Genomic DNA, 27,520 nt, shown 5'->3' on the forward strand with positions numbered 1-27,520 from the left:
CTTTACTTGAGTTCATCTGCTTGCTTTCACTCATCCTCTGTAACTAATTTTAGTTGCAATTGTAAGAAAGGAAAATCAAGTGACTGAGTGTTGTACTTGAATATTTACATGTTTTAAAACAAAGAAAAGAGGACTTTCTCAGAAAAACTAAACACCGAGAAACTGTGCTGCAGGATGCTGTGGAGACCAATAGTATACATACATTTTTAGAAGGATTCAACAAATTCATGGAAAATAGACTTCACAGTGACTGTAAACACAGTGGTTCAGTTGTGACCTCCAGTTCAGCAAGTTCTTCAGCTTTTTTTGGGTTGGACATACTATAAAAGCTTTAGGGCTGGTCTGTTTTTTGTACTGTTTTCCCTAAGTATCTATTATCACCCCGCTGCCTTCCTAACACTTGATCTGAGTGTCTTTGGACCTTTCTTCTCAGATCATCACTGTGGTGATGCTTAATGTTAAATTACTCTAACATTTCTCTTTGGTTCTGAGAAATCTGTGTTTCCTGCTTGTCCACCAAAGTCATAGGTAAATGACTAAATTAATCTCGGATAAAGATGAAGTCCTAGATCCCTGTGATCAAGTCACCAGTATGAAAAACACAGTTCTCCAGTCAGGTGCCAACTGGAGGAGGGTAGACATCCTCATCTTCACCTCCTCCTCCTCCTCCTCCTTTGAAAAACTCACACTTGTGTCAAATAAAAGTGATTTTTGGTATTGTTCCAACAAAACCTTTATTGGTCTTCCCACAATAAGGTATCTACCCTAAAGAGGCTGGAATGAGCTGCAGTTTTATAGAACAGTCCTTCTGTCCTTCCTTCTCTTACTTCTAATATAAGAAACTTCCTGAAGAACAGTCACCAGAAATGCCTGTCTAAAATAAGAATGGTAGGGCTTGGAAACAGTAGAGTAGTGCTTGCAGAGTGTGAACCTTAGTTCCTGTGGTGCTCAATATACAGTTATGGAAACAGCATACTGGAAACTGAATTAGTTACTCAGTTTAGGAAGCAGTGCCGAAGTAGCTTGCATCTCCACAGTAGCTAAGCAAGGTAATATGTTGCATGAAATACTACATATCTCCTTTTGGTATCTGTGATACTTAATGGACACTTTCCTTTTTTTGCTCAGTTTCTGTTCTGGGCACTCAGTATTATGATACTACACTGCTACCTCATCTGACAAGATTCTTTGGTCTATAGGCAAGAACCTTTCCCTCTCATAAAAAGAGCCAAGGAAGCTGTTTGACTGGAATGAGGATAGAGCCCTTACAGTAGATTTGTGGAAATCTAGGAGGGTGGTGGGGGACAGATGAGAATATCAGTGTCCTGTATACATTTGTGTGCAGGCAGTGTTCTCTACAAGGCTGGGCAATCCAGCAAAAAGAGATGTAGGATAAACAGCCTGTGGCACTAGGTTATTCTGTTAGCTTTATATTTCTCTTTAATTGCGTGTTTCTGCCCTTGGACAGGAAAGGTTTTCAAAAATATTTGTTCAACTGTCACAAGCTTATTACCAATGTTGTTACAGCGGGGATACTGCAACATGTGTATCAGACAACGAGGCCCGTGGAAAAGAAATCTATATGGACAGATTCTTGGTAGATGTTTCAGAGATGTTTATTTCTCCAGCCGCACGGCCGGGATCTCCCGGGGAACTGCCACAGTCACGGGACCCGAGGGTCCTTCTGCCCGCGCAGGGAACACAAACCAACCAATGGGGAACGAGGCTGAGCAGGGGCAGGGAAACCCCGTGTCTCCCCCCAGGGCCCTCTCCCAGGGCTCCATGGCAGGGGGAGGAGACCCCAACACAGTGTTATCCAATTATTTATGTAGAAGCTTCCATATTATATTATTTTTCCCACAGAAGCTTGTTGTATTTACATGGCAAGAAACTGAACTTGCCTAGTGAGTGCCATTTTAAATCAATTTATTTTAAATGACAGAAGCTTGCAGATATTCTAATTTTGGCTTAGTATCTTACTTGTGTTCTTGATAAATGCATTTCTGACTGTTTAAGCCAAAGAGATACAAGCCACTTAAAATCTAGTTTAATTAAGCTGGTTATGAGTAATTTGGTCTACGCTTATAACATCTGTATTGAACAGCTGTGAGACAGTCAGAATGGTTTTCCCATCCCCGGTGCTGGTGGTCAGTCCCTGGCTTACATGCTTCTATGGCTGTTTATTTGCATAACTGACTGAAAAGTCAGACTCCCTGTCTTGTGAAAACATCTTGACTGCACTTAGTGTCAGGTCACACTTCTGTTTCTAGTGTTCAAATTATTTTTTGATTTTATAATACTGAGTTTTGTGTCACTTTGAGGAAGTTACAACAGTAGCTTCTCAGAAGAAAACACCTCGAACTCCACTATAACTGTCCTTCTTTAGGAAATTGAACTTTAAATGTGTCTAATTGACATACTGAGTTTTGTGTCTACACAGATTTACAGTTTACAGTGTGTCGTTTAAATCTAGGAATATTCATTAGGGTGGAATAAGATAAATTACCTTGCTGCAGAGGCACAGCTTGCTTTTAAGTCACCAGATTGGGCCATTTTAGTGTTTTTCTTCTGTTTGGCTGATCTGGCTCTCTAATTGAGCAAGGTGTATACTTTCTGGGATAAACAAGGAGGAAGGAAAATACACAGAACATAAAGGGATTCAAGAGAGTCTTCTCTCCTTTTCTCCTGTTCTCAGTCCAAACCTCCTATAACAAGCTTCCCCATTAGTCCTTCCTTACACTGGGGGTACCTTAATGCATGTCCTCCTACTTCTTCTCCTCTAAAAGCAGAATAACTTCATACGCGTGTGAGTTTTAACCCACATTCTGCTTGTAGAGTTGCAGAGTGCTAAGGATGAGAAGTCCCTTCTACTTCACCCAGTATCTGCAGCACAACCCAACATGGTGTCTTGGCAGAAGCTTGCTCGACCAGCTGTTCTCATCTGGCACTCCTCATCCTGATATCATCCAGGAAAGTGCTAAGAAAGGATTATTGGTACTTTGAGACTGAAGGCCAGGGCCATTGATTAAGCACTGCAAAATAAACAAACCAGCTTCCATAAACTGGGGCAATGGTTTGGAAGGAAACTGGTGCCCTAGCTGTGTCCTGTTATTGGAACAAAGAGAGACGTGAGAGATGTGTTTTATTTTTCAGTAATACAGGCAACAACTGCCTGCACTGGATAAGGTTTTAGCTTAGCCTCCAAAATAGGATACAAGTCTAGGAATATCTGTTACCTAGCTTGAAACTATCAGTATGTTGTTCATCTGCCATGCTTTATGACAAAAAAAGCTGAGCACAAAGAATCCCCTATTCTCTTCTCCAACGCATGAAATAAAGTAATAAAATTTTATTTTGGAAAAATTGACCTAGCAAATATTTTAATTCAAAACAAGAACAAATGCAAAGCACCATGAAATTAGTTCTATTGAGACTGTAGGAAGGATTCAGAGATCTGACTAAGGGTGAAAATCAGTTGTTGAGTAAATCCAAGTTGATACAATTTTGGTAGGTAAAGTTCAAATACTCAAATACTTCACTTTATGACAGAAAAGGATATCTGAAACAGAAGAAGAGTGAATAAATTTGACCTGTGAACCAAAATGTTCTAGTCCATTGCCTAAAACTAAATCAAGAATGTAACAACAAAATTAAGTTGAGGGGACTGTAACAATTTTAGTACATTCACTATAGCCAAAACTGAAAACTCCGCATTCCCAAGCAGAAGCTCCCACACTCCATCCCTGTGAAATCACAAAGTCTGCTCATGGCAGTGTGTCACTCAACACCACAAAAATCAAGTGGAAAGTTAGTGAAGCTTAAACTAGAGATGGCAAAGCTGAACAAATTTACAAGTGTCACTGAAGCAGATCAATCCTTTGGTTGTACAAAGATTACTGGTTCAATGACCTTTGAGAGACCACAGTTATTGTTGTGATGTTTTTGAAATGGAGGACTTTCTGCAGGATCCAATGGGTAGTTATATACCTTGTATGGAACAAATTACTGCAATCTAAGAATAAAGAACTTAATCCTGCTCCCAATGATGTCAATACAAAGGCATTGCTTAAAACATGATACCACAGTGTGGAAATGTTGTTTCACAAATGAGGACTGACTTCACCCTTACATGTGTGGTTTTCTGAAGATTCATGGATTTAGGGCTATAATATGTCTTTAGTTTATTACATATGTTCACCAGAATGCATTTATTTAAATTCTGGTGAATGATATTCACTCAACGTTAGTATCTTACTTTACACTTATTTTATGCATTTTTCCAAGAAATGCTACTGTTTTTAAAAGATTGCCCCTGTGTCCTGACAATGAACTTACAAAGTATGAAACAATTTTTGTCCTGTTAAACCTTGAGGCTGAGATACAGCCCTACAGTGGGGGGGGGGGGGGGGGGGAAAGGTGTGTGGTTTAGGCCACTATACACTGAGCAGCTGTGCATTCTGTGCAGGGGCACTCCTCAAGTCCATACCAGTACTAGTTTATAAGACAGATAATCAGTAATAACCAAGACTGAATGGAAGAGTTTCAAAAATTGCTGCATGCTGGGCAGCATAATGCATACATGCTTCAAGGTTTTTGGTGTAGTCACGTTCCAGGCTGTTTTATAAGCAAATGGGTTAATAAATACTATACAGCAAAGCAAACTGGCAAAATACCATGTAGGTACCATATCAAAGATATTACCAAGCCTACTAGAAGACAACATACTAAATAATGCTCTAACAACTTTTAAAAGCGTTTTTGTATCCACATGAAACTTGTCAGTCAGCATTTAACCTCAAATATGTAACTGAGGTGTTGTCCAGAATATTAAATGGTTAGAAGTGACACTATTCCATCTCCAATCACTAGCATAGACCTCAACACAAAGGAATTGTTTTGAAAAGCTCCTCCCAAATTATGGTCATAACCCTAGTGGTCAGACAGATGGTTTGGAGTAGTTAGGCCAAGAAAACCACCAGCATTGTTTTTACAAAATAAACCTTAATGTGTCTTCTATATTTCCAACAGATTGGTGTCAATCTTGGCAGAACGGCAGCTGGGACTCTTACAGTTTCTTGACATTTTATTTTGTTACCTCATGAGTGACATGTATTTTTCATGGCAGAATTAATGTTTACTCAAATCAAAGATCTGGGATGTTTTTATTAATCTTCATGAACTCAGATGAATACTGTGAATTATGCTTAGCATTTCCAGCGTCCTGCTCTATGGTATTATGGCATTGAGTAATTTATGAATAATCCCATTTTGTGCAGTAGTTTCAGTTCATCTCTATTATTCTTTGCACAGCCATTTCTCTTGCTCATCACTCTGAATTACTCTTTCAAATTTATTTTTCCATGGATAAAACCTCCTGGTTTTCAGGATAAGATAGCTGAGGATATTTGAGCTGTTCATGTTGGGTATTGCACAAGAAAAAACCACAACAACCTCAGCGAGTCATGTTTTCTCATAGACAAAAAAATACTCTAGTAAAATGGGAATTACATACAGACATATGTAATTTGCCTATAAAAGTGAGAAAATATTTTCTGTTGATTGAAAACATACATTTAGTCCCCACTGGAATCGACATTGGCAGAATGTACCAAGACGAAGCAGATTCATTATTCCTGTTCTGTAGATTTCAAAATTGTTTGTGCATTTAGAAAAAACACCAAAATTTCAGACTCTTAACAGTACCAGGTTCTGTGTCTGAAATTTCCTTCCTGTATTGCAGGTTGTCTTTGTCAGCTGGTGTAAAAGCTTCTGGGACTGTGGACTTGTGGCACTGGATGATGTATCATTGAGCCTGGGAAGCTGCCAGGCTGCTGGTAAGGCCACGTGTATTTGTCATCCAACAGCTGCTCTCCTTTTGAGTAAGAGTTCATCATACACCTTCATTTTCCAAGCCTATCCTACAGCTGCCTTCATCCCATTGTGGTTTCTTGTCTTTTCTTTTTTCCCAGTAAGTATTGCATAAATCTTATTTTTGCAAAGTAGCAAACATCCAGCGAGGACCAGTTTTTGGGTATTAGCTAGCTCCTAATAAATTTCAGTGACTCCAGAGCAGTTGTATACAGGTGAATGGCCCTTTGAGGGCATTAAAATTTAAAATAAACCCACAATCCAACTGAGTGAAAAGTAGTTTTCAAATGATATTTAAGAAGCCAGGAAAGGACCCAAAAGCAGTATTTTTCAAAACACAGCATTATTTTTTTTAGTCCTGAAGTACAGTTGTGCAAGGCCAAGACACAGCCTTACCTGAGCTGCAGTTCTTTAATGAAGACAGGGAAGAGCAGGCCAAGACTTCCTCTGTAGTAGGAGGAACTGAGTGGTTTTCAGCAAGACTTTACCCTCTGACATGCACAGGCTAACCTCTCTGAACTCACCAAACTCCCTCTTCTGTGGCTTTTTGAGGTTTGACAATACAACAATTGTATCCTAATTTAGAAAATATTCTCATGAGGCAGGCACAATCTGCAGTCCCATTCTTCTTTGGAATAAAGCCATGCCTTTCCAATGGTCCTAATAGCTTTTTCATGACCTCTTTAGATTGGATTTCATGCATTCAGGCTCATAAACCAAAGAGAAGTCACATGTACAAAACAAGATGCCATTTTTCTAAAGTATTTCCAACAGTTGTCTTGCCTTGCTGTAATTCGTAAGTAACTGGAAAAGGAACCAAAGGTGCAGAACTGGGTCTGGGTGTGTAGTCATGCCATGGCTTGTCTCTGATGGCAGCAAAACAAATGCCTGAAAAATGCCCCAGAGGTATCAAGGTTACCTTCTCTTCAAAAGGCAAAGGCAGCTCAGAGTATCTACTTCTGAATGACAAATTCAGATTACAGCAGAAGACCTGACAGAAGCCTCCTGGCATGCACCTGAATTATATCACCTTTTGTATGATCTAATAGAATTGAAATAATGAAAATACTCTAGTAATTGCAGCTCTGTGGTCTGTTGTAGGCTGCAGTAGAATCTGGTGCCAAGGGAACAGTGGAGAGCTAAATGTGGCATTTGATTTCAGATCACAGAAACTCCAGTCTTTGACAAGGTGCATTTATTATGCTGGAACTTATTAATCTGCTTGGGGTGCCAAAGCAGTGAAGAAAATTACACTGGCAATTCTGTAACAGAGCCTGTTACAGAATCATAAAACTGCTAAGGTTAGAAAAGACCTCTAAGATCACTGAGTCCAACCATTAATACCAAAATACCTTGTAAGATCATCTGGTCCAAACCATTATTGTGAAGAATAATAAACTGTTTTAAATAATCCTAGTACATGTCACTGAGCTAGACCAGGGCACAGATTTTCCCAAAGATGTGAAGAAAATGAAATTTAATTTAATATGACAGTTTGAAGGTAGCTTGTATAATAACCTTGTGGCTATTGTAAGCATTGCTAGGTAGCTATAATTGACATCAGCAGGTGAGGAAACACAATACGTTACTTGTGTAGTCTTACCATATATCAGTCTAATGTATTTGAAGTTTTAAGCCATGTCCTCTCCTTACAGATTTATTGCTGCCCAGTCCTGGAGAATGCACTTTTGAAAAAGATGAATGTGTGTTTACCCAGAAGAAGAGAGGTGGTGGGAGCTGGCACAGGAAGAGGGGTCCAACTCCCACTTCTTACACTGGACCGAAAGGAGACCACACTACTGGGGTAGGTGAGTTAAGTTCCACATTGAACTTTCAGAACAGAGATTGACAGTTAATAAAAAATACTAATTAAATATTTTAAATGATAACCCAGAAGATAGAGAAAGTTTTTACTCTTCTTTTCAGAAAAGTTACTAATCAAATGAAGTAAGCACATTCCACAGGGACTCATGAGTGATTTTGAGAATGTGACATTTAATCTGAATTATCTGCAGGCCATATAGATAATTTGGTTGTCATGTCCCAAAGTAGCCTTTTCCTTGGGAGATAAAAGAAGAGGATGACTCTCCAGATGCCACAGAAAAAGCTCCTTCCAAACTCCCAGCTTATGTGAATATTCCATGAAACTGATTTTAGACCTATTTTCAGTTTATGTGGATCACTAAGTAGTCTGAGATGTGAGGCTGATGAGCTTGACTTTAGAACTGAGAGCCTTTTAAGCCTGGTCTGTGACAATGATTATTCCTTAGTTCATCTCTTAGCAGCAAGCTGTGCAAGTGGTTGGGATCTCTTCTGCATGAGCACCTTTGGTTTCAAAAGAAAACATGAAGAATAAAAGAGATTCCACAAGCCCTTTGTCTTGAAAATCTGCTCTACAAGCTCACCAGTGTAAATTCAAGTATTTAGGCAGGTATTATCTATTAGCATGAGAACGCAGAAAACTGCATCACCACCGACCACTGCCTAAAGTGTACCCTCAGATGTACATGCAGCTGTCTCAGAATTCCAGTGAATCAATCTCTATCAGAGTGCAATTCCTGGTGTAAGAGCAACTATGGTTTTGTATTCTTTTCTGTGGCTGCGCGTTTCAACAGATATAACCAAGTTTTTAAGGGTTCAAGCCATTAATTGGTAGAAGGCAAATTCATATGCCCCTCATTCCATCATTCAATTATCACCAGCTGGAGCAAACTGAGGTGCGTCAGAAGACTGAGGAGCATCCCCACATGACATCTGCTGCATAAGGCAGCTGTTCTGAGATGTATGCTCTGCCAGCATACGGTGAACTCAGATAATGCGGCAACTCTTCATGCAGTCCCAATGCTCCCTTTTTGTTGTGTTATCTGCCTGTCTGTCACCACAAGTCCTGGGGGTGAGATTCCCTTCAGAGGGACAGGGAATTCCCAAGGATAAGTGAGAAAGGCAGAATGCCGCCAGTGGATGCTTGAGAGTCTCTTGTGATACTCAGGAGTCCTATTTTCTGAGGCTCACAAAGCAATGTAGATTATCTACGGCTGCAGGTCCATAATATATCCCAACATAATGTATCCTACTTTGCTAATATTTACTTGTATATCTTTTTAAGGATACTACATGTATATAGAGGCATCTAACATGGTCTATGGACAGAGAGCATACCTGGTTTCAAGATCACTCAGAGGAACATCTGGAAAACAGTGCCTGACATTTTTCTATCATATGTATGGAGCTGGGACCGGATTATTAAGTGTTTATCTAAAAAAGGAAGGGGATGAAGAAGAGATTCCTCTGTGGAGGAGGACAGGGGAACAAAGCATCTCATGGCTAAGGGGACTGATAGAATATGAAAGTGATACAAACTACAAGGTAAGAAAAACAAGCAAGAAACACTCAAACTGGAATACTGAAGTGGACTAGGGGAGGGGAAGGGAGGAGAGGGTATCCCTTGAATAGGTTGCATGGCTATTATTTTTTTCAGTCCTTCCACTGGTGGGATTCATGAGAAGTTGTGTCTTACATTTACAGATAATTTTTGAGGCAATCCGTGGTGTGTCAATAAGAAGTGACACTGCTATTGATGATATTCTGTTCCAGGCAGGACCCTGTTTGGGTAAGTTTCAACATACTTTGTAAGAGACACCTGGCAATTCACAGTGCTTGTTTGTAATTAAGTGGATGATACTTCTTCCCTTGAGTCCCCCATTTAATGGATTTGAATTTAGTATCAGGCTGCTGGGTTAATGCAGAACTTTTACTCTCTAATAGGATGTGAGATTATCCTCAGCATCTCAGCTAGTAACGTGGCTGTAACCCTTTCTAAAAAACACGACAGTCCCATTTAAATCCAGCACGTTAATTACATTCTGCTGTAAGTATTCTTATGTATGACAAAAATACCAATAATTACAGTATTTCTTCACTCTTTATATTCCAGAAGTGGAAGAAATTCAATTCTCATCAGGCTATCCTGACAGCTTAAATGAAATTGAGTATTAAATACAGTCTGCTGAAAGGAATGAAGCAGAATAGAAGAATTGTATGTAAGAAACTGCACAAACTGCCTATTTTAAAATATGCTTTAAGTAAATACTGGACTGGTTTGAATACACACCAATACGTAGGAAGAACTCAGAGCACTCATGTTCCTCGCCTTTTCAATGAAATTATTGACTCAGGGCTTCTTAGATCATAATTTTTTGATACTATTTCCTCTTTTGCATGAGGTATCAGTTATTACATAAAGGCTTCCCATTTTGCATAGATCATTCATTTTTAATTTTTTTAACATTTCTGGTATATAAGTAAAAAGAGGAAATTCAAGTTGCACAATTGAAGTCCAATATTGTGTTATCTTAAATCTGCATTCAGTGAATGTTTTGTATTGGGGATAGAATGGATCTTTGTTAAGAAAATTATAAATGTTTTGAAATAACAAAGAAAATAGTGTTAGCTACTAGTATTATCCTACAGGTTAAGTGCAATTATTCACAATGACAAATCTCTCTGGGAAACTTAATACTCTGCTGGCAATTTTTTGTGAGAGTGTATTATTTTACTATGACAAATATATTTTTCAGTAACAAACTCAATTCTAGTGTTCAGTATCATTCAGCATAAGATGCTGGCCTGTGGAATTATATGAAATGAAACACTTTAAAGCCATATGTTTTCTGGGATTAAAGTCTTGTTGTTTGTCTTTTTAGTAAATAAGTTTGTATACTCACAAAGAATGCACTTACACTTGCCCAACCACAGATGTCTTGCATTTGTATCAATAGGAAACTGAATTCACACATCTTGTTATTTTTAAAGATTTTATGTATTTGTGTGTAAGGGTTTTCTTTTTTTGAAATTACTATAAATTCCTAATAAAATGTAACTTTTGAGTACCATCTTATTGCTCTGCTCTAGATTTCATACTAATCAGTGTAAGGAGAAAGAGCTGACCTAACAAAGAAGCCTGAATTCATTATTTTAAACATGAAGAGAATGAAATGTATGGGTCACATCACCTAAGAAAGCTAACAGAAAGCAATCTAAACTGCTGCAAGAAGCTGTGTACCGAGTGGCAGAAATTATTCTTACAGCCACCATATTGTGCTCCTTTCAGAACTGAGCTTATGCTTTTCCTAACAGCTTATAAGGATCAACAGCACCTGGGATGATCTAGGCCCTTGACTCTTTAGTAAATTTTCATTTTGGTGACAGAAACAATTGAAGAGATTGTTCAATGCAATACATTCATTACTCATGTATTTATTTAACCACACAGATTGAAGCCGTTTATGGTTTCCTAAAGACTGAGAAAGAGCCAAAAGGAATTGATACCTTATCTGCCTATCCTTACTTACAGTCTCCCTAGTCAGCTGCTTATGAACACATCACTCTTGCTATTATTCAAAAATGAAAGCAAACAGAAATAGTGGACATGTTTCCTATGAATCAAAACAATTTTACAGTGTTCTATAAAGTGCATGCATTGATATCAATATTCATCTCAAATTGTCTAAGCAGAAAGCAAGTGAAGATGAGGTGGTTAAAATAATCAGGCTTGGTGGTTCTCCGTATGTAAATTAAATGAAGCATGAAGTACAACTGTTAGGCTCCTATATCTAAAGATTTATGCAAATCTACTTCACTCCATCATAGTAATCAGATTTAGGCTGATAGAATAAAAACATAAGTGAAGGACTCTAACCTGCATTCCACTGAGTGTTTTCTAGGGACCTCAGTGCTACAGTGAATTTATCAATATCATTGAGGGAAGTATTGATCCACAAGATGTGAGGCATTATCCTGACTGGGGGGGGGAAGGGAGGAGGGGGTGAGAGAAAAGAAAAAAAAAACCTGAAACAAACAACAAACAAAAAAAAAGGAAGAAAAGAAGAACGCACCCACCCACCCACACAAACCAAAACCAAAACACCAAAAACCAAAACCAACAAAAAACCCCTTAAATTCTGCCTTAAGTAGGGAACATCACTTTTCCACTCATTTTTGCTGTAGGAATTAAAGAACAGAGGGAGAATTTGAAAGGTGGCTTCATTTACTTCAGTGTCTGCTGAATATCAGTTTATAGAGTAGGAAATTCACAGACCAATGAAAGAATGGCTACAAAACATTTGAAAACTGGGTAAGGCGCATTAAGATTTCTCTGCTGGCAAACTTCAGTTTTATGGTGAGATTTAAAAAAAAAAAAAAAAAAAAGTTCTATCAGCTCTGTCCAAATGGGACATGCAATTAATTTCTGTCCTGGATCCATCTTTATTTACTGTTTTTTCTTTTCTTCACTGCTGCAGTAGCTGTACCAGGACCACAGCAGGGCAAAGAAGAGTTCTAATGAGACTTGCCATACCAGGCCTGTTTAATGCCTGAAAATTTGTTCAAAAGCTACTGAAGAACTTACAAGTAATTGCTTCGATCCCAGTTGTGTCACAATCTGTAAAATGGAAATGAAAAAGAAACCTGAAAAGCAGCTGTAACACCCAAAGCAATAATGGGCTTGTATTTGATTGCTGTAAATGTAGCTTTGTGGTGGAGTGGAACTCAAGTTGTCCTGAGATCAGTGGAAAGTCCTTTTACTGTCCTGTTTAATATAGTCCTCATGTTTAATATTGTTTTTATTCTTTAAATATTGTCCCATTAGTTTTCATTTTATCATTATCCTTATTAATTTTCAAAAAGAGGGCCAGATTCAGATCTCAGTTACACCAACAGAAATCCAGAATAACAACATAAGATATCACTGTTATTCTGTCTGTATAAAGTAAATGAAATGGTACTCTGACTATGGTGTCACACCAAAATAAACCTATTTATAAACCTAACTTTACAATCGTGAAGATTCACAAAGACAGCCTAAACCAAGCATTAAAAGACTTGGCATTTTATCCACCCGGGTGTGAACAGACCTTGCAAGTGTGACTGCCCTCACTCAGGAGACCCACAGCTCTGAAGGAATGGTGGTGTTAAGGGCAAAGGCTGGAGAGAGCATGCTTCTCCTGCAACGTGACAGACAGACAGAGTCCTGTTCTACCTCTCACATTTTGAAGAAGAGAAAACCTGCCTCTCATCCCACCTCAAACAAAACAGGAGCTATCTGTTGTGGCACATTCCCCTGCCACACTCCTCAGCCTGGGCCACCCAGGAATTGTTCTTAGGCCCCTTGAGCTTACCGGAAACACCCTTGAACTTTTGCTGCCAAACCAGCTCCTGTTGTCTGACAGGCAGTCCTGGAATGTTATTTACCCGGACCATTAGCCTGAATCACGTAATTAGAGAGTTGTTATGGTTGGAAGGGAGCTCTGGAGATCGTCTATTCCAACCAGCCCTGCCAAGGCACGGTCACCTACAGCAAGTGACACAGGAATGTGCCCAGGTGGGGTTTGAATGTCTCCAGAGAGGGAGACTCCACAACCTCCGGGAGAAGCCTGTTCCAGTGCTCTGCCACCCTCAATGTAAAAAAGTTACTCTCATGTTGAGGAGGAACCTCTTGAGCTTTAGTTTATGGCCATTGCTCCTCGTCCTCCCTCAGGGCACCACTGAAGAGTCTAGCACCATCTTCTTGGCAACCGCCTTTGAAATAGTCGTATGCATGAATCAGATTCCCTCTCAGCCTTCTCCAAACTAAACACGCCCAGCTGCTCATAACGTTCTAAAGTACGCAGGAAATGTAGCGGTAACTGGAACACACGGCCAGCGGAACGCGGGGCTCCGCACCAGCCCAACCCAGTCCCGCGCAGGGCGGAGGCGCCGCGGCCCCCTCAGCAACAACGGCTGCAACGCCCCGCCCCTCCCCGCCAGCCAATGGGCGCCGGCGCCTCGCGCTGCTCACCAATGAGAAGCCCCAGGACGGCTCAGTCCCGCCCCCTCGGCTCGGAGCGCGCGGAGCGGGCCCGGACCCCAGGGGGAGAGAGCGTTGGGCTTGGGAGGGGGGAACATGGCGGTGGCGCGGGAAAAGGGGAAAGCCGTCTGGAAGTCTGTGAAGGGTGGTGAGTCTCAGTCCCCCTTCGTCCTGGGCTCCATCGTCAGGATCTTCATGGAGAACTTTCTGTGAGTGAGCGGGTGGCGTTTCTCCTCCCTCGAGCGGCCGCGGCCTGCCCCATCCGCCCCGCCGTAGAGGGGCCGAAACAGCGGAGCGGGGTCGCCGCGAGTACCGTGGGCTGCGGGGGCTGGAGGAAGGAGTGCGGGAACCGGTGTTCCCTGTAGAGTGCTGCTTTTCTCGGAGTGGGGAGCTCGGAGACACTGCTATGTGGGTTACGAGTCCCAGGCGTTATCAGCGCAGTGTCGCTACCCTGGGGGCGCGTTCCCCGGTGCCGGCCCGCCTTCCCCGGAGGTGATGGTTCCTGTTGGCTGTGCAGCCTCTGCGTGCTGTTTGTCTCTCAGATACCTGGTTGCCAAGCAGTGGAGGAGGGGAGATGCAGAAGATGCTCATAGGGCAGTGGGGACAGGCCTTGAGACCCATTAGGATGAAGCGTCTGGTCTTTGCACGTGTTTTTGCCAGCTATGTACTGCGAATATCATTCTTTTGGGGCGTATTGTGGTTACCAGCAGCAGTTGTCGGGCCATTTTCTTACGGCTCCATGCCAGCCTTGAAAACCTTCAGTAGTGTAGTGCATGGGTCACGTGTTAGATGTTAATTGAATCTCCAAAGAGAGTAGTTTAAATCCTCATTAAGGGTTCAGATACCTTCTCTTCCACAAGTACATGGTTTATAATATTGTGTTGCCATTAACTGCTTTGTACTCCTGCTTTGGTGGTGGTAGTATTTCAGCTCCTTTGTGTGTTTGGCACAATGCAGGAATAGAACATCAAATGATACAATTCTTTATAAAGGTAGGGTGTTAATTTGATATGAGTTTGCATGGGTGGGTTGGGTTTTTCCCCATAGTTACTCTTGCAGTAGGCATGCTGGATGCACATGATAAAAGATATCTAATGGAGTTAGAAAAAAACCAAATACTAAGGGCCGGCTAATATTGTAACTCAAGAAAGCTACTGCATGATCAATTTTCAGTCTTCTTTTTGATGCATAAAATAAAATGATACCCTAGTAAGTTCAATAAAAATTGTCATCATGTTGCTGGATTTCATTCCTTATAGTCACTGATTTTAAAGAAAGTTGTAGTGAGTACTCTGGCTGTTAGATATGTATTTCACAGTGTTGCTCTGAAATGTTAATTTTCACTCTTGTGACTTTCTTACAAATCTGTATTTCAGGATTGAGTCTAGATGAGGTAATTGTATCTGTTTAATAAAATCATGAAGTGTTTCTAAGCAAGTTCCTTTTTTTTAAAGGTAATACAGTGTTTTAAATTCAAAATCTTGCTGTGTTTTCCAGAACGTACACTGTCTGTGAAGTATTTCCAGGGCCCAACCTGAATGTGGTTCTCGGTGCTAATGGCACAGGCAAGTCAAGCATTGTTTGTGCCATCTGCCTGGGACTGGCTGGGAAACCTTCTTTCCTAGCACGAGCTGATAAGGTAACTATGAGCTTTTGTGATTTTCATGATTAATCTGAATTTCATTCAGAGCACTGTCCAGCAGAGGATGGGACAAAGATAGTCCTCCTTGATTTGCTTTACTTTTATAAAAAGTAAGGTGTCTAAATTGAAGAGTAACCTGGTCCCGAGACAGAGGGGAGTTGTCTTAATTAACTGCTTGCTGTCTTGTATAAATTATGAAACGGAAACACCTGAATTGTAGTGCAGCCTGAGTGGACTAGAGGTTTTATCTGAAGATGGCTAAGCATCCACAGTGGGGTAGGAAAATGCTGCTTAATGGCCTAAAAACATTTGATAAGAAGTACCAACTAAAGGAGAAATAGACAAAGTCTAAAATAAATTCCCAAATACATAGTACCTGTAGAAAGAATACACTCCTTATGTGTCTTGAGAATTCAGCTAGAAGCATGGAGGAGGCACTGATCTTTGATTTAAATGGAATTTGGATTGCTCTACTCTATTTTTACCTTTTACTTTCAAGATCTTGTGCGTTGTCACTATAGTAGGAAGTTTATATTTTGAAATTTTCAGAGTTTTGCTATTTGCTTTCTTGGATATTCTCATTGGATGCAGTTTATCTGACTAGGTTTGGAGCAATGAATCTGGGTTCTTAAATGATTGCCCATATTCTCTTGTAGCTGCTCAGTCATAAGCAAATGTGAATATGGGAATTGACTGCATGGCCATTACCGTGTGTTGGTATTTCTCTTTACTTTTCATGGTTTATTTTCATACTGTTATAATTTGCAGTTCTAGTACAGATATTCAGCAGTGTGTTTTCAGTTGTCTTGCCTTTGTTCCCCAAATTTGTGAGAACTTCTTCCTGTCTGTGGATCTGCTGATTGTAATTTGTTCAGTTTTGATGGCTGAAGGTGACCAGAAATTGTTAACTTGTGGAGGAAGTTCTAATGCTGCTGGTGGAGGATAATAGTGTCTTCCTTTCTTTTTAGTTAGTGCTTTATTTTTCTTTTGATTGTAAGTTTTCAATAAAATATGCTGTTACAGCAGCTCCATTATACAAGTGCATTTTCTTGTAAAATAATACATGTAAATATACTGTTATTTTGCGGTAACAACTTGTAAATTAATTTTGTAGATCGGTCTCTTTGTGAAGCAGGGGTGCATGAAAGGCGCAGTGGAAATTGAACTGTAAGTAGTAAAACTGTTTCCTCATGCACTTTTAATTGGATCACTTCCCCACACAGTCATTCACAAAGTTGTGAGAAAAAAATTTGGTGTACAGAGGTCTGTCTTTAAGCTGGTGCTTTAATTTCTCCTTTTTTAATTCCTCTGGACTTCAGGATATTAAGTTTAAATAATTATCACACAAGAAATAGTCAGTGATGGCTACTCTTGATCTTGCTTTCTGAAGCATTTCACCTTGTCTTTATGTACAAAAAATGTATGGGTAATGATTGTTGTATATGATGTGTTTAGCTTTTGATTACATTTAAGGTTCTGATGATTTAAATTTAGTCAGTTCTGCCATCACTATGTGGTGGTTGGAATTCTTTTTATTGAAGAAAAAAAATACAAAAGTCTTAAGTTTTAAAACAGATTGTTCTGCCTTCACTTCCTTATACTCATAGTGCTGGTATGAGGGGCTTCTCTGCATCCTCACTGAAAACATCACATACTGATACAAAAGAGGTAAAAACAAAGACCCGAGTAGTTCCATGTAATGCAGTCTTAGGTAAGCTGTTGCAAAACAGAGCAACTGGAAATCATTTGGACTGTAAAATTCCATTAGTAGCTTCTGCCATAGGGCAGTGTTACATGCTTCCTTTTTTGTGGCCGCTATGGCATGGGTGATTTTAATAAGCCTTAACCTGGTCTGTTTGCCTGAATGAAGCTGAAAATAGAGATAGTCAACTGATTCATAACCTGTGTTAATTTGGATAACAATTGGCCATCCTGATCAGGTTTTCTAAAAAGAAAATTTTGTTGAGGAAAAACAATACGACAGCAGGCCTTGGAAAAAGTCCTGTCCATTTTCGTTGTGGGAGTGATCAAGTAAGACCTTCTTTAGAGATTGCCTAGGCAATGTGTTCAGGAGATGGGATGTCTTTCAGGTAGATGTTGTGATTGTTTTAATGTAGATGTATCTTGATGTTACTTGAAAATCTGGAAAGAATCTTGCAGTTTGTGAAGATTTAGCATTTCATGGCTTATTAGACCCAGCATGTCATGGTTGCAGTGTAGCTTAGTCCTTTGACTGGTAAAAAATATTTAAATACAACATCAGGGCTGGGAGACCAATGATGCAGAAGATTGCTTTTTTGACAGGAGTTAAAAATTGAAGTTCTGTATGCATGTATTGCCTTTGTTGAATTTGGCCCTTGGAATGTAGCTATACCCTAGTTATGGTAGTAAAAATATGCTAATTTAATGAAAGAAAGGAGCATGGCTTTGTAGGTCTTTTGAAGGAAGTCTGATAAATTAAAATGAGATGGTGCAGGAAGTAACAATTCAGTAATCAAGAAATAGGATCATATCCCTATGGTGCTTAGTCCAAACACTGGCAACAGATGTGTACTCAGTTTACATTGACCTCTGTTCTTGAGTCTTCTGAGGTACATGACCGCTCTACAAGCCTATATTCTCCATCCTTAACCGTGTGCTTAACAGGCAAGAGACAATTTCTAAATCAAAATGGTAAACTAAAATTCTATTTCTTACTTCTTACTGCTGCATTTTAACCAGATTAAATTTTTGAAAGTGGGTATTGAGCTAGAAAACTAACTGGAAACTAATGTGTCTTTACTGGTTTTTAAAAGCAGAAAATGGAAATAAATTAGTATTTTTTGTGCTGTACGCTATTTTTATTTTCAAATGAAATATATATGCACAGCTTACTGATGTATTTCTGTACACTAGCAATTCAAAGACATACTGCACCTCCTTCACACCAATTTTAAAACTTAGTAAATCTCACACAAATTACACTTTTATAGAAACTGTTCACATTTGTAACAACTTCCTAAGTGTTTCATACATTTAGTGTGAGCATCTCATTTATATAGATAACTTCTGAGTTGAGATTTGCAGATATTTTTGATGTTTCCCATGTGAGTTTAATTCATCACTGAAGTACTGGATTTTTCTGAATCATGAAAATGAGAATCTGATGGTACTGTCCAGTTAATTTAGATGAAATATTTAGCTATCTATAAAGTCTAATAATACTTTGACACTTGGTAACCTTTGACACTTGTAACACTTCTCAGGTATTCTTGAAGTGTAAACACTTCTTTCTGTTAATCAGGTTTAAGTCACCAGACAATATTATTATCACACGTGAGATTTATGTGGTGAGCAATGCATCAGCGTGGTTTATCAATAAAAAGCCAGCAACCCTGAAAACAGTAGAAGAACAGATTGCAGCCTTAAACATCCAGGTGGACAATTTGTGCCAGTTTCTTCCTCAGGTATGAATTAATTTTGAAAGACAATGGGTGCAAATGGAGTACTGTGCTTTGAGAGGATTTTGTTCCTGGTTAGCTTGAGCAGCACTTCTGCTAGTTCAGTGGGACGGTACAAAGAACAAGAGGGATGAGGCAGCTGTGCTGGTGTGATGGTGAAAGAAAAGAGGAGCTGTGTGTCCTTTTAAGCTCACTACTTGAGCAGTTTTGTACCTGTTGACTCTGAAAGGAAAAAGATACTGATATTCCCTGTCCTGGTGTTCAAGTAGCAGCAGTTGCTAATAGAGCCTTTCCAGTAATGTCAGCAGTTTCTTGAGCATAGGGCTTAAAGATGTATAGAATTGAATTATGTAAGAATAAAATCATCGTAATGGAAAATAAGTCTTAAAGGAGAGAGAATATTAAGAATACTACTGGCAGTTTCTGCATTTGAATCCATGTTGAAGCAGGTCAGGATTCCTGTGCGGGTAGCTAAGTGGCCTCACATTGCACTTTAAAGTTGTGACAGGTTCCTTCCCAGTTCATGTGGATCATCAGGAATGGTAGTAGAAGAAAACCTTATCAGAGCCTAGCCATGGTGTTAATGTTGAATTCAAGAAGGCATGCAAAAAAGCATTAAAGTTTAGAGAGCTAATACTGCAGAAACAAAAATATGCCAGGTGTTTGATGGTTCGTTTTCACTTACATACAGTATTTGTTCAGAACTTTCAGCATACTATGGTAACATAACTTTGTGTTTAAAACAACCTTTTCTCTTTAATACATAAATGTCAGTTCAGTCAATATTACTGTGTTGATAGTTCTGGTTTATTTGTTCTCTCCCAATGTATTAACGACAAGCACACTTCTTGAGTCAGTCTCGGCTTTGAATGTTCTTCTGCCTTCGACAGCAATACTTCCTAATAGCCTTGGCTGCCAGCTTTAATAATACCTTCTACGTGGCTTAACTTTCAAGTTCGTCATAATATTTATACTGCAAGGGTTTAGCTTTAGCAGGGAACAAATGCTCCTTAAAGTTTGGTTGCTACTTGATGAGATGGTCATTAACTATGCCAGAGCTATTTAGCATAGAACTGTAAGTCAGGTGATGCTTGTGAGAAGTATGCCACAGTGTATAAATCCAGTATTACTGTATTGCACTGTTCCAGCTAATCCTGTATTTTTATAACTTCTTTAAATTTCATAGGACAAAGTTGGAGAATTTACAAAACTGAGTAAGACTGAGTTGCTCGAAGCCACTGAAAAATCCATTGGTTCTCCAGAAATGTACCAGTTTCATTGTGAACTGAAAAATTACAGGGAAAAGGAAAGAGAACTGGAGGTAAAAATGCACTTTAGAGAGCAGTGAATGTAGGAAAAGTGAAATAAATTTTACCCTGACATGTTACAGAATTAGAAGATGCTATTTATTTACAAAGTCCGTGGTAAGTTGATTTTACCAAACAATGCTCATCTTCTCTCAGAACTCCTTCACTCTGACACTCACATGCTTGTAAGTACAAAGATGTGTGCAAATGGTCTGGACTCAAAAGACAAAGAAAATATGGCTGTCACCAAGTACTCCTCTCTTCTCTGGGATTTTTGACTGGTAACAAGTTTCCTAGACAGATCTTTTATGTCTTCTCTGTGTCACTGGCTATTACAACATGGTCCATTGCTTTAGTGTTGCTCACTTCCTTGAAAACAAAGGGACAGACAAAAAGGAAGAGGAACGGTGTTTGGGAACAATGTCCTTAGCCGTACAGGCCATTCTTGTAATCCTTTGTTCTCCTGTTTTTATCTTTTTGGGTGGTTCCCCTCTAGTTACTGCTGTACTAAAATGTCTCCATGAGCATTAAATTTCTGCTTTAATGTACACGTAATGGGTTACATGTAGACTAGTTTCTGAGAAGAGTTTTCACAAAGTAGATGCTGTAAAATGTGAAAATATATATTACAGAACTTGTGCAGAGAAAAAACCACTTCACTGGAGAAAATGAAACAGAGGGTTGAACGGTACAAGCAAGATGTTGACAGATACCATGAATGCAAGCGCCATGTAGACTTAATAGAGATGCTTGAAAGGAAAAGGCCATGGGTGGTAAGTTTTATTTCCAGTGTTTTCTCGCCTAACCCATTTTCCGTAAGATAGTGAAATTAGAAATAGGCCAAAAGTTGCTTTAGAAGAAGTGTGACCAGAGTAATTTGAATATCGTTACAATTGCTCAGTGCAAATAGGCTAGGTCTTGAAATTCTGTTCTTGGCCTAACTGTAATGTTTGCTTACATACCCAGCTGTACTGAATAAATTGCTTCAGAAGTAGTTCAGGTAGTTAGTGCACACCTCAGAAAGCCAGCAGGACAGGCCAAGAGCAGTATTCCTTTTATTCTGTGCAGAGACAATTGGTTTAAGTGCTAGCCGGCTCTACTTGCTTCTTCAGCTGTAACTTTTTTTACAACTTTTTTTTTTTGTTAATTTTTTTAGAGGTTAAGTTCCTCTTAATTTATTAGTTGAGGTTTAATGTGCCTGACATACATGTCAGTGAATTAAAGTTACCAATCTCAAAAATACTAGCATTTGGACAGAGAAATTTTAAAATAAATTTGAAAGAATGTAGAATAAAGGACAGGTCATGTTGGGATTTCAGGGATTGTCTCCGGATTACTGAGAGATGTCGCAGAGATGATCTGTTGCTGAATCAGTCTCATGTTTATTGAAGGATGAGACAGGAGAGATGTTGCGAACAAGATTTCTAATATCAAAGGCAGCAGTTACAGTAGCAGCAGCAAAAGCAGTAGCAGTGGCAGCTGCAGCAAATACAAAGGTCAGGGTTAGCAGCAGCTGCAGCAGATCCAAAAATGCTGAGGTAGGTAGGTAGGAGCTTTTTTCTACAAGGCCTTTTATACTTCTTTAAGCCAGTAAGCAAATGCTACAAAGCTTGTTAACACATTTGTACCAATCACCACTCTACGTGATTTTGCCGCCATGCGTATTTTCTTATCCTGTCAACATACTGCTGTTAAGGCCTATTGCACAGGCTTATATTGCTACATCTTAACTTTCTAGGAAACTCTACTATAGAATTTATTGTTAAACTCAAAATTCTTTACTCTTAACCTATTACTGTTATTTCTTGCATAAAACATATTTTTACTTGTTAAAAATACATTTCTACTTTTATAAGGCATACTTATTTCAAAACTACAAAACTACATTTGCTTTAAACTGCAAAAGCTCATTGTCTTAACTCAGGCAGCTTTTGCCAAGGTCTCAGATTGAAACATGTATCCATTTTTATCTGTTCAAGCACAGTGCTGTTTCTGTACCCTGTCAGCGCCTGCGGGTTTTCTGTAACGTCATTTCCCACAAGGTCATTTAGACAAATCAAAGTCTTTCTGAGGAGCACTTTGGTACTAGTTTAGTTTAGTGTTGAATGGTCACTCAGATTAAATTATTCTAAACAGTTCAAACCGATGGGGATTTTGGTTTACTGAAACAATATGTTGTTTGCCTTGTTTGCAGGCTTTGTAGAGTTCATGAAATACAGATAAAGAACTTTCAGAAAACTTAGTTTACTATTTGTGAATGTGGAAAACTTATTTTTTGCAATTTTGCATATAACAAAGCCTCACATGGCTACGTAAAGAACTTTGTGGCCTTCGCATCTTGAGCAGCTGGGTTCAAAGGGTCCTCACTGCCTTCAAATCTTGCTAACAGTGGAGGGATTTAGGAGTAGCAATTGAAATAGATGGATGGTGGTATGTGTTAAGGAAGTATGGTATACATTCTGTATACCAGTCAGTACTTGCTGAATGATGGGAGTTTTTACTACTAGATGTGTTAGCCTGGTGTTGCATAATTAATGTAGACTGATACTGATTGTTCTCTACTGTAAGATATTTGCTTATAAAGAAAGGCTTGTTGGACACTGGCAGAGGAATACTAAGTTAAGAATTTTATCTGCTGACAATTAAATTGCCGTCCGTAAGTTAGAGAACATTCCTGCTAGTTACGTGTTACTTAAGCAAGTTTAGTCACACTTTGTCACACTCCCACTGCTGTCTTCTGGACAGTTTGTGTTGCTCAGTATGTTAAAGACTTTTAGTGGGTGCATTCAATTAAATGTAACTTTTTGGCCCCTGAATCCATAGAAACAACAGTGTGCTTTGACACCTTGGTGGAGTTCTGATTAACAGTACGGAATCCGTAGTGTATATTAGGTTCAGGGAAAAGAGAAGAGAACTGGAGGTAAATATACACCTTAGAGATGCTGGGAGCAGGGACTGGAGGTAAATTACAGTACATTTTAACATGAGATCTTCCATGTGCAGAATTTACAGTTGAAATCAAAGGTCATCAACATAATCGTTTTACTAGGTAGAGGATATCTGAACTACAAACTGTAATAAAATTCCACATTTCTGTTGCTGTTTTGTGATTTGTCAAACTGTGACAGAACTTTTGGCGTTGTCCTACACTGCAAAACAGCAAGCTCTCTCTAAAAGAAGAAATGTACTGTTCTACAAGGGTGTGGGGTTTTTTGTTGTTTTGACCTAGCACTGTTTAGTCCTAAGAATAAATGTTTTTTTGGGTCTTAAAATGGGGTTTACTGAAGTTGAGAATAGCATGGGAGTTTATTCTTCCTTTTGTGGATGGTTCATCAGCTCTGTCCTCCCCAAAACACAGGTTTCAACTTGAAGGCTAAACGCACCTAGCTGTTCAATTTACCTTTGTAACAAAGCAGAGTAGCTACAGGTGAGCTTCCAAGTCAGCTGGAAGGCAGATGTATAAACACTGCTTTATGTTATGAAATAGAGAAAACAGGCAGCCTGAAAATATTTAAACTCAAATATGACATTACTGTTTCTTAATTGTAATGGAAAAGAGAAAGTCTAGTGAAGAGCTTGTTCATGTTTTGACCACTGTTGAAGTGCATTTTTATTCTGAAGACTGTTGCCTTTCACCTGAGGAGCTTTTTTGTGGTCATGTGCTTTTTTCTAGACAGGGACAACTGCTTCTATATGTGGAGAATTATACGCCATTTTCACATATGTCTATGTCTAATAAGTTTTTGAACTTATACTGTAAATTCCATAGAATTCCATAGTTCCTGTAATCACGTAGTGTGGAGCAAGAAAACATGGTACACTTCGTAATAAGAGAACAAAGACTGCTTGATTAAGAGAACAAGGACTATTCACTCGAGGCAGGAGAGATGTAACAAAATTTCTAAAATGTAACAGGTAGCAGAAGCACAGTAGTTTGCAGAAAAAATTGTTATACGAGCACTTGTTTTAGGACAAAAAACCTGATGTGATTATTAGGAATGTGATCATGTATACTATTAGTTAGCAGACACATGAACACCTGTACTATTGGCTATCCAGACTCATGTTATTCTAACCTGATAGTGAAGATATTATAAAAGCTATATACACTTCTAATAAATATACCACGACTGGAGACAGTGCATCATTCATATGTCACAATGTAGTTTTGAAAATATATTTTGGTCAAGCCATGTCCATTCTTCTTTTCCTCCTCTGACATTTACAATTAAGAAAAATATTGTTTTAAGATGCACATATCTCTTGGGAGAGCTGAAATGCTTTGGAAGTTCTGCAGGTCTTTAGTGGAGTGTGCAATTACAAGCATCAAAGTTACTTGTGTACAGATTACCAAAAGACAGAGATATTGTGTATATCAGATTTTCTTAAAGTATTAAAGGGATCTGCTGTGTAAAAATCATGTCATGACAGTTCTATGGAACTTGCCTGTACTTTGTATCTGAAGAATCTGAAGTGTAATTGTATGCATGTGCATTTGCTTTAGTCTTGAAACAAAATGCCTTATTTAGAGCAGAGCTAAATTTTAAGCTTAGTCTTTCAGCTAAGTGAAAGTATAATCCCTTTACCTCTGTAACTTTGTAAGAGTGCCTGTAACAGTTCTGTGACTGTGCTTCACAGAATTAGAGCAGCTTTTTTCAAATACTTTTTGACTCTTTGAAAAAGATACTATGAAGAAAGACCTTGGATTTTATAGCCTAAGTTGATATATCTGTGATTAATCAGGTTAGTTAAGTAACTATGAAAAAGTGGTAGCAGATAAAGCCAAGTCACCTGTTACAGATAGCTTCCAGGTGGTCTATTATTTAATATTATTATTATTATTATTATTATTATTATTATTATTATTATTATTTTAATGCTCCAAAGTTTGGAATAAGATAGGTGTATGTTCTGAATTAGGGGCTTTCTTTAGTGCATACAAAATCAAACAGCCTTCCCTTCTTCTGTTCCCCTGCATACCTGAATCTACTCCTCTCTCTGGTCCTCTGAACATCTTGGTTTTTTTCTCATGAACCTTTCATGGTCTCATGGAACATAATGTTCTCTTATGTTTCTTTGTTTGGGAGAGCTGGGGAGAGGTTCCCCTTCTTTTTGTGCCTTTCTTTTAAAATTCTTTTTCTCACCAGAGAGTATAATACACACCAAAAGAATCACTAATAATGACTCCTTCAGCTTAAACTACTTTCTCTACAAAATTCCCACCTTCTTGAAGTGGAGGTTTTTGGTCACCATACTGCTTACCATCTCTTTTCTCTCATGAATGTATCTTCAGCTAAACTTCCCAGATAGCGATGGCTTTGGTGTTTGTGGTGTATGGTGGAGTTTTTTGCTTCTTTCTTGAAAGTCTGTTCCACTCTGTCTCCTTGGTTTACTTCAGCAGTGGTTGTGTCTGTTACTTGCTCTGATGATCTGTCCAGCTCCTTTCCTTTTCTTTCTCCCAAAATTGTTTGTGGTTATTTGCTCCTTAGCTTTTAGACTTCTGCCTAAGTAGTCTCAAACTATGAACAGAGATGGGCTAAGGAGTTTTTTCCGCAATGATCCTAGATGGACTTTAGGGACAAGGTAGTTGCAGACAAATGGGTTGTTTCTTCTGCCACTTGAATTGCATATTATTTAAGAAGCATTGATTATGTGTCCTCATTCACTGGGGACTGAAAGATCCCTACAACTCCTCGTCATTGGAACTAGTAACATTATTACTTAAGTAGTTGATCTAATACTAGTTTGTGAAAGAGATTTTTCTTCTAAAATTCATGAGCAATTAAATGAAATGTTTGGACAGTATAAAACACTGGAATAGAAGACAGTTTTTTATTGTTTTACTTTCAATTCTTCCAAGGAATATGAAAATGTTCGTGAGCAGCATGAAGAAGCGAAACAAAACCGAAACCAAGTTAAGAAAGAACTGAAGTCTCTGAAAGAAATGCAGGCCCCATGGACAAAAAAAATTGAAGAAGCTGAAGAAAATTTGAAGAGTCTGGATATGAAAACCAGAGATAATGTAGGTATTGAAGTTCTTGTTTAACACAGGTAATATTTCAGGTGTTCTGTGTTCAGCTTTGTAAAATGTAAAATAATAACCTCTTTCTTTGAAGTGCGTCATAATGATGTTTCAGCAGAAATTTTTGTGAAGCACCTGTGCCCTTGGTTCTCAGTGCCTTCTCCACGTCTGTTCAAGGAATACATTCCTTAGTAAACCTTTAGTAGCAATTCTTCAGTCTGCTCTTGGTTTCATAAAAGCAAGTTTTAAAATTTCTCTTTGTTGTGCCTTAAAAATCTTCAAGGATATAATGTCAATAGTTTCCCCAAGTTAGGCACTTCTGTTGAATTAGATGCCTGTTTTCATCTGTTCTGTAGTTCGGGTTTGTGGATGCTCCTTTTACCTTCTTACCTTTATTTAAGGTAAATTACAACTTTACTGGCCTACAAGCATTCCTCTAATATCGAATATAATTCCACAAGTAGGACTTGATTTTTTAATTAGACAATAATCTTCCATCAGTTGTGAATATTTTTATGCATAAGGAAATTCAATGATAAACCTGTTACAGTGCGGATACTGCAACATGTGTATCAAACAAGGAGGCCCGTGGAAAAGAAATCTGTATGGACAGATTCTTTGTAGATGTTTCAGAGACATTTATTTCTCCAGCCGCATGGCCGGAGCTCTGCCCAGGAACTGTTCCAGTCACGGGACCAAGGGTCCTTCTGCCCGCGCAGGGAACACAAACCAACCAATGGGAACGAGGCTGAGCAGGGGCAGGGAAGCCCCGTGTCTGTGCCCTCAGGGCCCCTCTCCCAGGGCTACACGGCGGGGGAGGGACCCCAACATAAACCTACCTATGTGTTACAGTTTATGTAAGTGTTTTGAACAGCTGGGTTTATGGAAAAATACTATTTCCATGTGAAAAATAAGAGTACTGTGATTCACTGCAGGATTTTAACTATTATTTACTATTCAGACTGCAGAAGTCATTGAACGCATAAGCTGCACAAGTTTGCAGTGGATAACCAAAGTTAAATGATCACTTGAGAATGTTTGTTTGCTGCAGTGAGTTCTGTTTGAAGATAAGTGACCCACTTAGAGGAGTTGATGTGGAGACTCATGACACCTGTAGAGGATTGCTGCCTTGAAGCGTCTTGTAGAATGAGTCTGAAACTTCAGTGGCATTTAATGCCCTGGGAGCTAATAAACTAGTCATGTGCTTCCTTTAAAAAAAAACCAAACAAATGAAAACACCCTTGCCCCAAACAAAAATCTAACCCAAAACCAAACCAGAGAGACCAGACCAAAAACCCCTACAGACTGTTGTTCAATGTTTTTGTTGTGATAAACACTGTACCAACAATATGAAGTACTCAAGTACCTCATAATTATAAGAAAGGTCTTTGGTAAAGG

At 38.9% G+C, this 27,520-nt stretch overlaps 2 protein-coding genes across 5 annotated transcripts in view; both read left to right on the forward strand.

Annotated features, from left to right (window-relative positions):
* The window catches only part of MAMDC2 (MAM domain containing 2), a 57,864-nt gene extending 45,169 nt beyond the window's left edge, over positions 1-12,695 (forward strand). The window contains exons 10-15 of one of the 4 annotated variants that reach the window (XM_048292502.1): positions 5,741-5,834; positions 7,524-7,676; positions 8,975-9,234; positions 9,394-9,478; positions 9,803-9,908; positions 12,168-12,695. In XM_048292502.1, the coding sequence (XP_048148459.1) occupies positions 5,741-5,834; positions 7,524-7,676; positions 8,975-9,234; positions 9,394-9,478; positions 9,803-9,864 (654 nt within the window). In that variant the 3' untranslated portion in view covers positions 9,865-9,908; positions 12,168-12,695. Of the gene's footprint in view, positions 1-5,740; positions 5,835-7,523; positions 7,677-8,974; positions 9,235-9,393; positions 9,479-9,802; positions 10,761-12,167 lie in introns of those variants that run through there. The other 3 variants (XM_048292504.1, XM_048292501.1, XM_048292505.1) reach the window with 3 other exon arrangements.
* Positions 12,696-13,768: 1,073 nt separating this feature from the next.
* Positions 13,769-27,520, forward strand: part of SMC5 (structural maintenance of chromosomes 5) — a 41,411-nt gene continuing 27,659 nt past the window's right edge. Inside the window, exons 1-7 of the mRNA XM_048291297.1 lie at positions 13,769-13,920; positions 15,209-15,350; positions 16,468-16,520; positions 18,637-18,799; positions 19,980-20,114; positions 20,733-20,873; positions 25,961-26,122. Coding sequence (XP_048147254.1) covers positions 13,808-13,920; positions 15,209-15,350; positions 16,468-16,520; positions 18,637-18,799; positions 19,980-20,114; positions 20,733-20,873; positions 25,961-26,122 — 909 coding nt within the window. The 5' untranslated portion in view covers positions 13,769-13,807. The remainder of the gene's footprint in view (positions 13,921-15,208; positions 15,351-16,467; positions 16,521-18,636; positions 18,800-19,979; positions 20,115-20,732; positions 20,874-25,960; positions 26,123-27,520) is intronic.

This window comes from Corvus hawaiiensis, chromosome Z (assembly GCF_020740725.1).
Source record: "Corvus hawaiiensis isolate bCorHaw1 chromosome Z, bCorHaw1.pri.cur, whole genome shotgun sequence".
In the NCBI taxonomy this organism is placed as follows: domain Eukaryota; kingdom Metazoa; phylum Chordata; class Aves; order Passeriformes; family Corvidae; genus Corvus; species Corvus hawaiiensis.